A 13,530-nucleotide genomic window follows, 5' to 3' on the forward strand; every position below is an offset into this window, starting at 1 on the left:
TTTTAAGTCTGAAACCCTCCCAAAAAACTCTAACTAAACAAAATCCACAAAGCCTGATGGTATCATAATCCAAACAGTCATTAATTAGCATTCAGTATGGACATTTTCAGATTTCAAGTTTCTCTAGGTTTTCCTGATCTCTACAGTGCTGTAAGTGTTGTCTTCTTCAGAAAATGTAAGGAAACAAAGTACTCTGAACTCACAGAAACAAGAGTTTGGAGATGAAGCAAATTTATTGTTCCAAGCCTTGAAATTAGGGAGTATTTTAAATCAACAGCCACACACTTCATGAAAATCCAGCTAGTTTGAATGAACAAATCCAGGTAACTCTTAAATAAGTTTCAAAGCTATTGTAACGTGGTGTATATATATAATATATATCATAGAGCCTTGTAGGTAACCCATGGAAAAAATCGAGGATGCCCCCTGCATAAAGGGCGGGCAGAGAACAGCATTACTGAGGTACTAGTCCCATTTTTTTCAGGCAAATTACTGCATAGATATCTAAAGTTAAGGAGTTCTGATGTTTTTTCTGGACCAATTTTACAGTATTATAAGATAACATCATGAAAATACATTGTATTTGAAACCAAAGAGCAGCATATTAGACATGCACTGGTAGAAAACATCCTGTGTGCAATTTGAGATGTTAAAAGTACCATACACAACTTGGATGTTAATCTAAAAGCTTACTGATTTAATTTTACGTCATTTTTTGTGGAAAAAAGTCTACATGGTCTTATTCATAAAAATGGAATTCTCAACATTCAGCTGTGGTGGGTATGACACGAACATACACAGTCTTCATGTTCAAGTTCTTCATGGAGATGTCCTTTGTGATCTCTGAACCAAGAAAACAAGAGAAGCAGAAGGACACAGTCAGTGCTCTTGGTGACAGGTAAAACAACATTTAAAAAAATTTTGTTCAGACAGTTCTACTGGTTCAAAGTGAGACTTGGACAGAAACTGCTCAGCTCAAAATCCCCTCCTGTTAAAGCAGGGTGCACTAAAGGGAGGGTCACCACACGCCACGATTGCCACTGCAAGAGATGAATATACTGTTCTAGGTGACAAAGTAGAATTTTTTGAAAGCCTTTGTCAGCCCACAGTTCCCGGCTTGCCCATTCCCACAGAAAAATATCTAGTTAAGAATTTTATAATGCAATGATATGAGGTCAATATTAACAATACAACACAATGCACTGAAAACCAGAGTCCTGTGTAAACACGCTGCAAGAATGGCCGCGCAGATCCACCTCCTCTAGTGCACTGTCCCTGACGGAAGATAGAAGGTGCGTGCAAAGGAGCACAAGGATAAGAACGTGCATACATTAACGGGAGTTTCATACTTTAAACAAGGATCGTAGCAGTCTCTGCTGAAAAACTAATGTAGCAATCTCGCCGGGTATGCCTAAGGAATTTCATAGCATACCGGATCAATTCCTTAAGTCTTTCAGAGCTATATGCATATTGTTTGGAACAGTAATAGGATAAAGTTTCCCCAACAAACCTCTTTTAAGGATATGGCATATTTCCAACAGGTTTATTCAGGGTTTATGATTATTTATGAAACACAGAGTAACTGTACTTTGTGGCTACAGGAAAAGTCACTTGTAAAGCTGGTAGGAACTGGAAATCTCTTTCACTCTTCTTGCCACCTCACAGAGCATTTTTCCCAAGAAGTCAGATGTTTGCTGGCTCAATGCTTCCCAGCACCCGTCAGCTGTAACAAACTCCCCCAAGGACAGAGCAGATTGTTGTGAATACTGGGAGGTACAGCTTTGGAACAAAAGTGATCTGAATGACAAATATCCCAGAGGTCTCCTTCCTAAGAAACTTCCCCGCAGTAACCACAAATACACCCACTGAAACCAAAGCAAAAGCATATCGGGGGGTTACGGTGTTCCTCTGCACACTAGAATCCCTAAAGACAACACAAGCAAACAAAAGATAAATTTTAAATTTGGCACTAGTGTTAGCGCAGATGACAGATTAATAACATTCCGAATGGCTGGGCGTTTTTTCAGTAGAAACACTTTGGTTGTGCGCTGCTCTGTGTCACGCGCTGACGGCTGATGTTCCGCTGCTCTAACTCTGCCCAGTCGGCAGCGACCGAGGGGCTGCGGGCACGCGTGTGCAAATGCGCGCGTGCAAATGCGCGCGTGCAAATGCGCGCGTGTGCGGTGGGGAGGGCCAGTCTGAGAAGTGCCTCCATGGACATCACATAAAAGCAGTTTCGTTTTCAGTAACGTGGTGTCCAAGTGAACGCTGGTTCTAGAAATGGCAACGAGAGGTTTGTCTCCGAGTAACAGCACTCACGCTCCTTCTAACATTAAGGCCCCCATCTTTCTTCAAAAAAATATTTCATTTTTAGACTGAGCAGATATAGTCTGCATCAAAGTTTAAAAGCCATCTATTAATTGATTAAGAAGCCCTTATGGATCTTGATGGTACTGTTTTTCAGGAGTTCTCTTCCAGCGCAATGCTCTGCTTTAAACAGCTGAATACCCACTTAGAGAACTACAGAGTGGAAGTATAATTCAATTCAGCAATTAGTGCTTTATTTCCTCGTTAACCTTCCTTCCCTCCCCACGAAAATGTTACATCCGTATGTAAAAAAGTTATTTTGGCCTGCAGGAGCAGCCAAACAAACTCCAAACGTGGTCTCAAAGTCCTCTTTTAATGATTCGTTTTTAAAATCCTGAATAATGAGGAACTTCATAAAGCCACTGTTTTCAACAGTATTTAAGACAATAATTACTATTAGAAATTGAAACTTTATCAACAGAAGGACACCCTCCTGCCTCCGCCAATTCCTCCGCAGGACAGCTCTGACGTTAGCACATTAACAAGTTTTGCCTCCATCCCGAACGCGTCTGAATCAGCCACCTGTAACCCGTGTTTCATTCTCATGAATAAGCAACGCTCACCACTTTGACATTTATTTATAGAATGTTTTTTCCAGTATTCCAAAGGGGGGTGAAGAACACATTCATTTCTGAAAAGCTGGCAAGCTGTTGTGCAATAGACGGCAGACGCCCAACTGCCTGTACCTGACAGCATTTATAAAAACAATTATTTCAAAACTGATACCTTGTTTTCCTCTAAGTGACTGGTTTTTTCTTTTCCTTTTATAAAAACAGGCATCAACCTTTCAGCTCATGGCCTATTTTCAAACATTTCAAATTGTTAACAGCAAATAATTTATTTTATATTTTTAGAATAAATAATTAGAATAACCTACTCAAGAAAAGAGACTGAACACTTTTTGTTTTGAAGGTAGAACCTTAAAATATATTGATGAAAAGATGAGTAGGGGATTACAAAGTTGCAACAATGCACATAAACATTAATTGAACTAATGTTTTCCAGAGGCATCAAAATATTTGTTTTATATGCAGCACTTAAAGAGATCTGAAGATAAAGTACAACTATGTCAGTGTTTATACCATTAAAATGTTATTAAAAGAGCTGCATGGTGAGAATTACATCTCAGACAGCAGATGCATAGCTATATGGCATAAGCATTCATTAGCTACACAAATAAACCTTCAGGACCAAATTCTCTACATTCTGAGTCTAAAAAAACCCAAATCAGTTGTTTTAGCCTTTGAAGAGTTATCAAATCTGATCTTTCACATCATCATGAGTTGTCACTTTATACACTTTAAATAAAGTTTAAATAGTTCTGGAGAACTCATCCTACAAATGTTATAGCAATTTCCCTTTTAGGTAAAGGCATTTAAAAAATCCTTACATAAATTGAGACTTAAAGGCTATACATTTTCCTCTTTCAAAGCTCAAAAGTTTTCTGCAGTAGTTATTTTAGTATCTTAGCTATGTCATGTGCTGCTGTGAACCCTTTTGCCCTGTAACAATGACAGAAAAGAGAAATAGATACAAAATCAATTGTTCCTGAATGGCTAAATTCCTAGTCGGCAAGGTTTCACGCACAAGTACACTTTTTGTTTATGCCAAGTGAGTGTGGTTGGTATACCTGGTTGTTGGGCCTTGTGCTCTTTCGAAATACCGAGTCTCCAGTTCTCTGTGTTTCTTACCACCATTCGGCACATTAGTTTTAGCATTAGCTCAAACTGTCACTAGCAAGTCTCATCGATATTTGAGATCTATTCTACTTACAAAAATGGCTTTTGAATAAACAGAGTTCAGGTCACATGAAATAAAAATGATAATAATTTAAAAATGCGCACACACAAAACACAACACAACAACAACAACCACCCCACACACACGTATAAAAAATGCACAACAGAACCCACCCCTCCGTTGCTCTGATTCTAACGTACCCTATGGGAATCCCGTGAAGGCAGGGACCGGTGAGTGGCCCCAGCTTCGGGCAGCTGCGCCTCAGCCACACTCCTCATCTCCCCTCAGCTGCCAGGTGCCCCCAGAGGAAACCCAGCCCACCCCGTGATTAGATAACTAGTTTAAACAAGATGTCTAAGTTCTGGACAGGTAACCTAACATGGGATAAGTTAAGTGTCATGTATCCCTCCCAAACCACTTGTAAATCATGCCACTGTGATAAACTGGAAACAGAATCCTTGACAGCCTTTCATTTGAAGAGTTGGATTTTCCTGAACACACAGAAATATCTGGGGTTTCTACCATGTAGTTTCAAATCCATTTTTCCTGTCAAATAAAGTCCCAAATCTTTCTCAGGTCCAACTTTTTGGCACTACAACTGAGTACATCTCTAGTTTTATCTTTCTCATGAATCAGAGATTTTTGTTTCTAAGCCTCACCATCTGTCTGCGGTTTTGGAAGATTCTTTAACATTTCAGATACACGACTGTGTGATAAAGCTTCCTACTTCCCAGGTATTCTGAATGAATTGCAGCTGCTGAACCCTACGAAGTCTGACCTACTCAAACAAGTCTAAAATAGATCTGATACTCTTTTCCACCCACTCCCCTTCTCCAAAAGTAAGAAAAAAAAATAATATCCGCAACAATATGAATGTTACAGGAACAATTGGAACAGGTTCTTCAAATATTCACACTTCAGACTCACTCATTCCTGGGAGGAGATTTGCTGTCCGTGCTCAGTCCCAGCAGCACGCAGCACACATCTCCGCTGCTGACTGACCTTTCTATTCCAAAAGGAAAAAACTTTTACAGATCTTGTCTTGGCCATTTCATGAAGGGAATGCATTAGAGCTTTGAATTTCTAAATGTACATGTGTGCTTAAAGGACTTAATGAAATAACTATTGAATTACTGGGCAAAATTAGAAGCCAGCGTGTAAATAGTATGCATTTAGTAATTAAACTAGATCTCAGGTTTCATTAGCTGCTCCTCAGCAAGAACTTCCAAGTATCTTTGGACAAGCAAACTAAAAGTTTGTGCTTACCCTCAGTTTGTGCTTCATCCAGGAACAGTTTTAGCCTCCTGCTTCTGAGCCCGAAAACTTTTGCTGTTTCATGTAGAAGACCTTGGTACGTTAATCCGTTCTGACCAACAGGGTTTTCCATTAGAAGAGTTCCCACTGTTCCTTTCTGACATCCTGAACAAGATAAACAGTTGGATCACTATTGGTGAGGAATGATATTACTTCTTTGTCTTGGTAAATCGAAATTTAGGATTTCTTCTTCCATTTCATCTCCATTTCTTCATAGTGCTGAGTAAATACCAATACCAACCTACTTACAGATATCCACTAAATATATTGATGAATTATAGAACTGGAAGTATAAGTGATTATTAACAGCTTGACAAATAAAAGAAAACTTTGCAGAATTCTTTACACAGGAGAACTGGAAAACCTGGAGACTGGGAAACATGAAATATTTCAACTGGAAACACAAACCACTAACAACTACAGAAGTAGTACCTACTGATGAGCAAATTGCCAGTTAAAAACAAATTTTGAGCCCAAGTAGGTTCCCGGTAGTGTCAATATGATTCTGCATGGACAGTCTAGAACAGACTCATACCAGGGCAGAGATTAAGAGGGAGTGACTAAGGACACAACTTTTTCCATGTGAGGATTCAGAGAAGTTACAAGATTAGCAGCTGTGGAACAGAATTACATGCACATATTTATACTCCAGATAAGGTTAATAATACAATTCATTTGGCTTTTAAATAGCACTGAGAAGTGTTCCACAGGCCGCTGACAATGCCTCAGTCAACAGCTGGCAGCTCCTTCACTGCCCTCCTCATTTTTGATCAGTTTTAGACTCAGCCTTTTAAAATAAACTGCACAGGTGAGCTGATGGTCACAAACAGGAGAACAATGCTGAAGGGCTCATGTTTAGAAGCTGTCCCTTATCTCTAACTGGCTCTCGTTTTTCTTTTACGAAAAGAGAAAGAAAAGCTAAATATAAATGTTGTGTTTATCAGAAAGCACATACTAAGAGAAAAAGAAAAATCACCATCAATGAAAATACAGGTACTTATCTTCATCAGTAAGCAATGGTGCCCAAAACCTGCATCACAAAAAAGCTCAGCCTGTATGTGAGGAGGGCTCAGTATCCACCGTACCTTGTGGTTTCGCATTCATTAGCTGCAAGTTGATATACTGGCAGAGCAGAGCATCAGGGGAGTTGAGCAGAGCAGGTGCTGACCCTGTTGTCACATGCAGAGTCTTTCCGCTGAGACTGAGCAAGTCAGTTTTGTTTATCAGTTCTGAAAAGGCAATGAGATGAGTCAGGCCATTACAGAGAAGCCGAGGTCCAGCTCTCACTCCATTAGCTGACAACGAGTCTTTCTAACGACTGATTCCACTGTGGAAGCGTTTCCCTCTTCGCAATTCCTCGCTCAAGAAAGAGCATTTCTCTAGTTGGAAAAATGGAATTTCTGCAGAAATATTTTGTTTTTTTAATAACACAGAGTACTTAAATCTGCTATGGAAATTAGCTCCTATGTAACATATCTTATGCACATAAATATACAACATGATTACTCACGCAATAAAATAGTTAAATAACTTAAACCAAGCAAGAAATCATTCACTTAAGCCAAACAATTTATCTCATTAAATTAAAACCTACAACCATTGCCTCTACCCTGACTTCACTAGCTGAAGCTGCACTGGATATGTGTCACTGATGTGTCACATCAGGACATTTCTCTCATTAAACACCAGACGACAATAAATATAAAATCAGTGGCTGGTTGGCTCCTGAATAATGTCCCCTGTATTAAAATTTGTGTTTAGTGTTGGCAGTAGCTGATGATTCAGCAGATGACTCCAGCCATGCGTATTTAGAAACTGGTGGAAGATCAGACCCAAAACAGGACCTGCGTCTCCAAGGATTTTAGAAGTAATACCAGCACCCTGGAAGCCCTCGGATGAGAAGCTAATGAGGTTTCTGTAATACAAATGAGGTATGGAAGGCTGCATTCTGCGCTACCTTCATGAGCAGCTGCCTGTCTTATCACAGAGGTAAAAAAAAAGCTGCTGATAGCCACAACATTAAAGATACAGAGAAATACCATCACACTCTGCTACAAAGCTTTTAGCAGCTACAAAAGAACTCCAAAGACCAAAACCAGTAAGAATTAGTAGATCTAAATTCTTGTGAGGATTGTGCATTGCCTGTACATACGGAACAGGCACATCCGTCATCTCCTTCCAACAGTTTTCTTTCCCTATCAGCCCTACTCACACGTCACGGGGCCTGCGCTTTACAAAGATTATTCTCCATCAGTTCATCTGCATGAATTCCAGGGGGGCAGAAGGGGCACTTCTTTTTCCAGTCATGTTTATAAACTCAAAATGAAAAACAAACTAAACCCCCTACGAAACCAAACAACATCTAACAAACCAACCAACCACAACTTCAATGAAAAAGAAAAGGTAAAAAGTAATCACGGGCTACAAACTCCCAAAATTTTGTCAGCTGCCACAGACCGAAGTGCAATGCACCATGGAAGGCTGGTGAGACTGCCCTAAGGAAGGATGGAGACCTCAGACAGCCGCTAAGATTCCAAAGTGCTACCTTTTAAAAAGCAACGTGTTATTTATATGTGTGTGTATATATAAATCTTTAAAGAAAAAGACAAAACTTCATTGTTGCTCCTAAAATTCAGTTCTCAAGACTGCAGAGTTTCCAGCGCGAGTGGTGACCTGCCAGCTGCCCAAGTGCTGCTTTGGTACGTTCGAGGTGCGGGCATGTGCCAAGCAGAGGAGGGGGCTTTGCTTTTGGTTTTACTTACAGGAAAGCAAGAAAATAACTCAGTTAAGAAGTGGAGAGGAATTAACAAGATTTCATCATATGGAAAGGGAGTCAGCAGCAGGGTTTTCCCCACAGAACCCTAGAGCAGCGCTGCTCGCCATGTACGTACGGTCATTAGGTCATGGTGAGCAGGCGCTCCGCAGAGCCAGAGCGCGGCTCAGGGAGCTTCGAGGGTCCGTGCAGGGTGACAGGGCACGAGCTGCAGCCGTGGCCATCTCTGTATTTAGCTAATGGAGCATTTTACGTGACAGGACTGCTGACACTGTCACAAGGAACAGCTCATGTAGGGTGCTGCCGATGGAGTCAGTTCATACAACTCTCTAGTTAGAGCAAGAAAAAAAGTGGATCATTTTTCATCTATAACAATACACTTGAAAACAAGCAGATAGTACAAGTGCTCATCAATACTAAAATCACTTTTAAAGTCTGTTCTCCCTGAAGCTGAGATTTAAGTGGCAATACTCTTCTAAGGTACCTTACAGCCTCATGGTCTTTTAAAAATTAAAGATTAAAAAAATATTTTTGTAGTCTTGTTCAGAAAACAGTGCCATGAATAGAGTTTTTTAAAAGTGAGCCATCTGAAAAATCATAGAGATGAAATAAGACATGTACCAAGAAGTTTGTACAGGGACTTCTGCCTCACCTTCCTCCCCTTACTCCTTTTTTGAGCCCAGCATGATTTACAGCTTCATTTATTCCCATAGCTGATTTTTTTTTTTTCAAATAGGACTTTTTCAATATGGGCTACTTCCATCAAAGCCAGGTACAACTGAAAAAGCATTCACAATAAGAAGTTTAGAAAATTTCCAGCTTTAGCAACCCAGAGCACAAAGAAAATCACAGACAACTGTTTTTACCCTCTGACTTGAGCCCAGCCTCTTTCCTTGAAGTTTTATTTTTGTTGGTGGTTTGTTTTGTTTGGTTGGTTTTGTTCTCTAATGTAAAAGGACACAAACTCTATTCTCGGTTTCTGAAGATCAGTACAAATCTGAGAGCCTTGCTCAGCGCTTTTGCAGTTACTCAAAATACATCAGCTCACTGTTGGGGAAGAAATGTTTATCCCATTGTTTCAATGTTGCACTGAAAACCAGGGATAGGACATATTTCAGCCTGCCCTAATACAAGAACTGCCTGGTTTCGTGCCATTACACAACCCTATGTAAATCTTTATTACAATTAGAAAACAAGATAATAACTTACTGCAAGTAAAGTGGACAGTCCTAAGAACCACAGGAAAGAAAATAAGGAGCCAGAAATATGGTTTTACTGGGTCACAATTTTATTAACACACAGGGGAACCATTCATCAAGAATTGGTCCGGAGTGCGTGAGCTTTGTTCAGGGCTCCTCTCAGATGCAGCAGCTGATACCAACCCCCTGCTTTACCCAGAGACCCTGGAATCACCATTAGGCCTCACCTAAGGGGACCCTGGGATCACCATTAGGCCTCACCTAACATTACCCGTGCAAAGGTTGGGCAGATAAAGCAAAGGGATTGTATCCCAGCCAAACCTCAGGAACGTCGGTTCTATTCTCCATCATCTTTAAGAGCTACTTCCTTTGTACGTGCCTTTGACCCTGACTCCTCGGGAAGCCATATATTCTGCTGATCGGTACTTATTTGAGATCTCTGCCAAATTGCAACAAAAGTGAATTTGATAATCTAATCTTTCCAAGGGAATTTTCATGTTGTTAATAAGTGGGCAGGGAAAAAAGCTGCTCTGCCCAGACCACTTACAGAGAGTGAAAGATTAAAATCAGCATGCCAAGATAGAAAATCCCAAAATGGTACGTACACAGCAAAAGCAACATGGAAAGGAAAGAAATAAAGCCTTCGTTGCTACAGCAGAAAAGAATCTTTGAAGCAAGGTTTACATTTTCTTTACCATTTCCTTCAGGAATTCAGCATTAATAGATTTATGCTGCATCCTTTTGTCCTGTTAGTGGCAGAAAGGAAACCAAATAAGGAGTCAAGCTGCTAATAATCTTAATGAGAGCTCCCCAACTCTTCTTGACCTTTTGCAGGTCATCTTTTGGTATCTGTGATGGTAATGAACTGTACCAGTGCCCACCCAGCTCTGTGGGCACAGACCACACTGCTATGAAGCATATCACTACTATTGGGAAAATTATTTCAAGGAAAACTATTTCCTCCTTTAAAACATAACCGAAACTTGAAGATACTGAGGGATCCAGAATTTCCTATAAATCATCTACAAGTGAAAGCAGAGAATAATCATTTTGTATGATAAAACTATTCAGTTCAGCTGAGCACAACTTGGAAAGAGGTTTTGCCACAGTAAGATAAATGGATTGCACATCTGGTATGAAAACTCCCACAAATAATTCTTCTAGAAATACTTTCAGGAAAAGACAAATAAGAAAACGAAAGATTGAGATAGTAACAGTGACGTGACAGACACAAGGCTGTTCCCCTTCTGACAGGCAGACAAACTAAACCCTCATCAGCCCTGTGGGCACCCAAACCAGCCTTTCGCAACAGCCACTCAAGTGCCTCCCCCTTAGATGTTGCTTCAGTAATACTTCTATGAAAACCCAAAGCAAAAGTTTCTATAGCCGTCCAGTAAACGCTTTTGCAGTATAATTTCTGTGTCGCTCATTTTAGACTTAATATTAACGGTGTGAAAACAAAGCTTGAAGGTCAAGATGTGCCTGTAAATCACACTATGTACAAGGAGGTTTTATTACTGTTGAAACATCTCTAAAGTCATATTACAGCATGGCCACTGTTAAGGACTCTACTTTCTGTATTTCTTCACTAAAGTGTTTGGTTTTTAGTGCAATCTTGTTCTCAGTGTGCTGGTTTTTAAGTCGTAACTTTTTCTGATGTACTGAAGTACATATTATTACATATGGAATGTAATAATAAAGCAGCATCTTCATCACAGGAGAGAACACCAGTTTGCTGGTACAGTCACTAATTGCAACAACTTCCATAACGCTTCTCTCTTCCCTGTTTCAGCTATATCATCTTTGTCATGAACACAACTATGATATAGTCTGTAACTCTATATATAACCCATAGGAGATAATTTACATTCTCAAGCCTTAACAGAGGCCAGGTTCAAGCTGCAAAAATATTCCATAGATTTTTCTAAAAAGAAGAAATGCAGAGATCCTCAAGTTTCTCTAGGGTGAAAAAGCAACACTTCTTCCTCTACAGATAGCAGTTTGCATTCAAATTAAGTTCTCACCCTGCCTACTGAGGCATTAGGGAAAAAAAAGGCATGCAAAAGCTGGTGGCAGCTCGCCATCAATATATAGCATTGCTTGCACCCGGTGGAAGCGTTTTCTGAAATAAATCAGATTCTGTCCTGATGAGAACTGCAATGGAAATAACAAAAACAGAAGAGACGAGCATCATTTAGCAGCAGCTTTTGGAAACATTTTGATGTGACTATAACACAGTCTCATAAGCTAAGTACCGTAAAATAGAATATTTCCTTATGCATTTACTTCACAATTTTGTATGTACATAGAAAAATTACACAGTAAATAACTCCTAGCTGCTGTCAGAAAAACTTTCAATTTTCCTTGTCATACTCCATTTACCTGTTTTTCCATTAAAAACTGTCAGTTTTGAATTTTTAAGACCAAAAATGCAGGAGACGGCATCTACAAGCCCAGTGAAGTTCAAAGTATTATCTCCTTTTGGATTTTCCAGCAGCAATACACCATCTAAAACCAAAATTAAGAAATTAAAATGCAGTTTGGAAGCAACATCCAAGTCTCAATGACTTTCTAATGAGTTTTTCTAATTACTTCCAGTGAGGTTTCCAATCTAACTTAAAACTGGCAACACTGCATTTTCCAGAAATTTTTGTAGTAAGAAAGAGAAAGAGGGAAGAAAACAGGGAAACAGACTCAAGTACACTTCGGATTTAGAGTATGGAAGCTGTATTTGTTTTTATTAACAAAATAGTTGAATTTTTGTTACTTAATTATAATCCAGTAACATACTGATTAAAAACTGTCAGACTGTGTGCCCTGAGATGTTTACCAGCTTCTATAGTTACATTCATGATTATCCAGTAAGCAGTTTCGGAACCATGTTGAACAAGGCACGCTTATTTCGACACACAAACTGTAAACACATGTAGGAAGAAAATTCCATACAGTACATTTAGTTTTCTCCCCTTTTAATATACTAACTCAACCTTGTAACACTTTTAACACCATACTCGTCTTTTGATTATCCAAGACACAGTCATATTCTCTAGTTTTAAGTATTCTTTTTGGCTCTATACTTAATATCCAAGTTTTTCAAAATGAGTATCTCTTCCAGAGAAATGCATCACCTACATTTACAGGACTGCATCAAGAATTAAAAATTCTCAAGGTCCACACTCTGAGCGTGGGGGAACATACACGCACAAATATAGACTGTGTACGCCTCCATATAATCACATGCAAACCCTTTTGCAGAATATAAATAATTCATGTGCACACCTGAGCATTTACTTCGGGTCCACAGCAGAAGACTTCACGGACAGCACGTGCTTTTGCTTTTAATAAACTTACTTAAAAGAAGTCTTTAACGCTACTATTGGAAGGGAGTTTGCACCATCTTTCAAACAACTCCATGGCTCCAGCATTCATCACACGGTTTTCCAAATAATCTTTTAACACCCCCACTGACAAATCAAACCTAATACATTCCTACCTTGCTCTGTCCCATTAACACAAACTTTGAGGTTGACGTAGGCACAGGCTGGACCCACACACTCACACAAACCACCTCGGACGAGTGTAATTTCTAGCTCTGATCCCTTCAGCTGAAGAAAGAGGAATATTATGATCACTTGAATATTGTTTCAAACAAACACAACAAAATAGTTTGCTTAAAAAAAACAACATTAAGGTCTTGTCTTGTACTAAACAGGATTTGCGATAAAACAGCAACTTTTGCCACATCTTCCTTCAGAGTGTTTCAAGTATTAATTTCTCTTTAATATATATTAAAGATATCACAGCATTTAACACATAAGAAAAACAGAGAGGAATAAACAGCCTGATTTTCACAAGTGATGAGTGTCTCCGAAAATATAATCCAGAAGTGAATATACTAATACTTAAGAGAGGAACACTCTTCCGGAGGTAATTCCAAGTATCTGGGCCCTGCTCGCAGTCGCTGTCTGGAGAAGCCTTCACCGGGCTCCAAGGGGCCACCAAGTCAACCTTTGCATATCTCCCCATTAGCAATTAGTGAATCAATTGAAACTTAATTAAAAGCACCCCATCAAGAAATGGAACAAGTATGAGAAACAGGACGAAGACCCTTGGGAATCTTGTGGCAATACTACAGAA

The 13,530-nt window shown here is 39.5% G+C and overlaps 1 protein-coding gene across 1 annotated transcript in view; it reads right to left on the reverse strand.

The window, feature by feature from the left end:
• Positions 1-220: 220 nt before the first annotated feature.
• The window catches only part of IARS1 (isoleucyl-tRNA synthetase 1), a 100,674-nt gene continuing 87,364 nt past the window's right edge, over positions 221-13,530 (reverse strand). Inside the window, exons 31-35 of the mRNA XM_065642476.1 lie at positions 12,887-12,998; positions 11,776-11,901; positions 6,507-6,650; positions 5,374-5,526; positions 221-843 (exon numbers count right to left, since the gene is read on the reverse strand). Of these exons, the coding sequence (XP_065498548.1) occupies positions 761-843; positions 5,374-5,526; positions 6,507-6,650; positions 11,776-11,901; positions 12,887-12,998 (618 nt within the window). The 3' untranslated portion in view covers positions 221-760. The remainder of the gene's footprint in view (positions 844-5,373; positions 5,527-6,506; positions 6,651-11,775; positions 11,902-12,886; positions 12,999-13,530) is intronic.

This window comes from Caloenas nicobarica, chromosome 11 (assembly GCF_036013445.1).
Source record: "Caloenas nicobarica isolate bCalNic1 chromosome 11, bCalNic1.hap1, whole genome shotgun sequence".
In the NCBI taxonomy this organism is placed as follows: domain Eukaryota; kingdom Metazoa; phylum Chordata; class Aves; order Columbiformes; family Columbidae; genus Caloenas; species Caloenas nicobarica.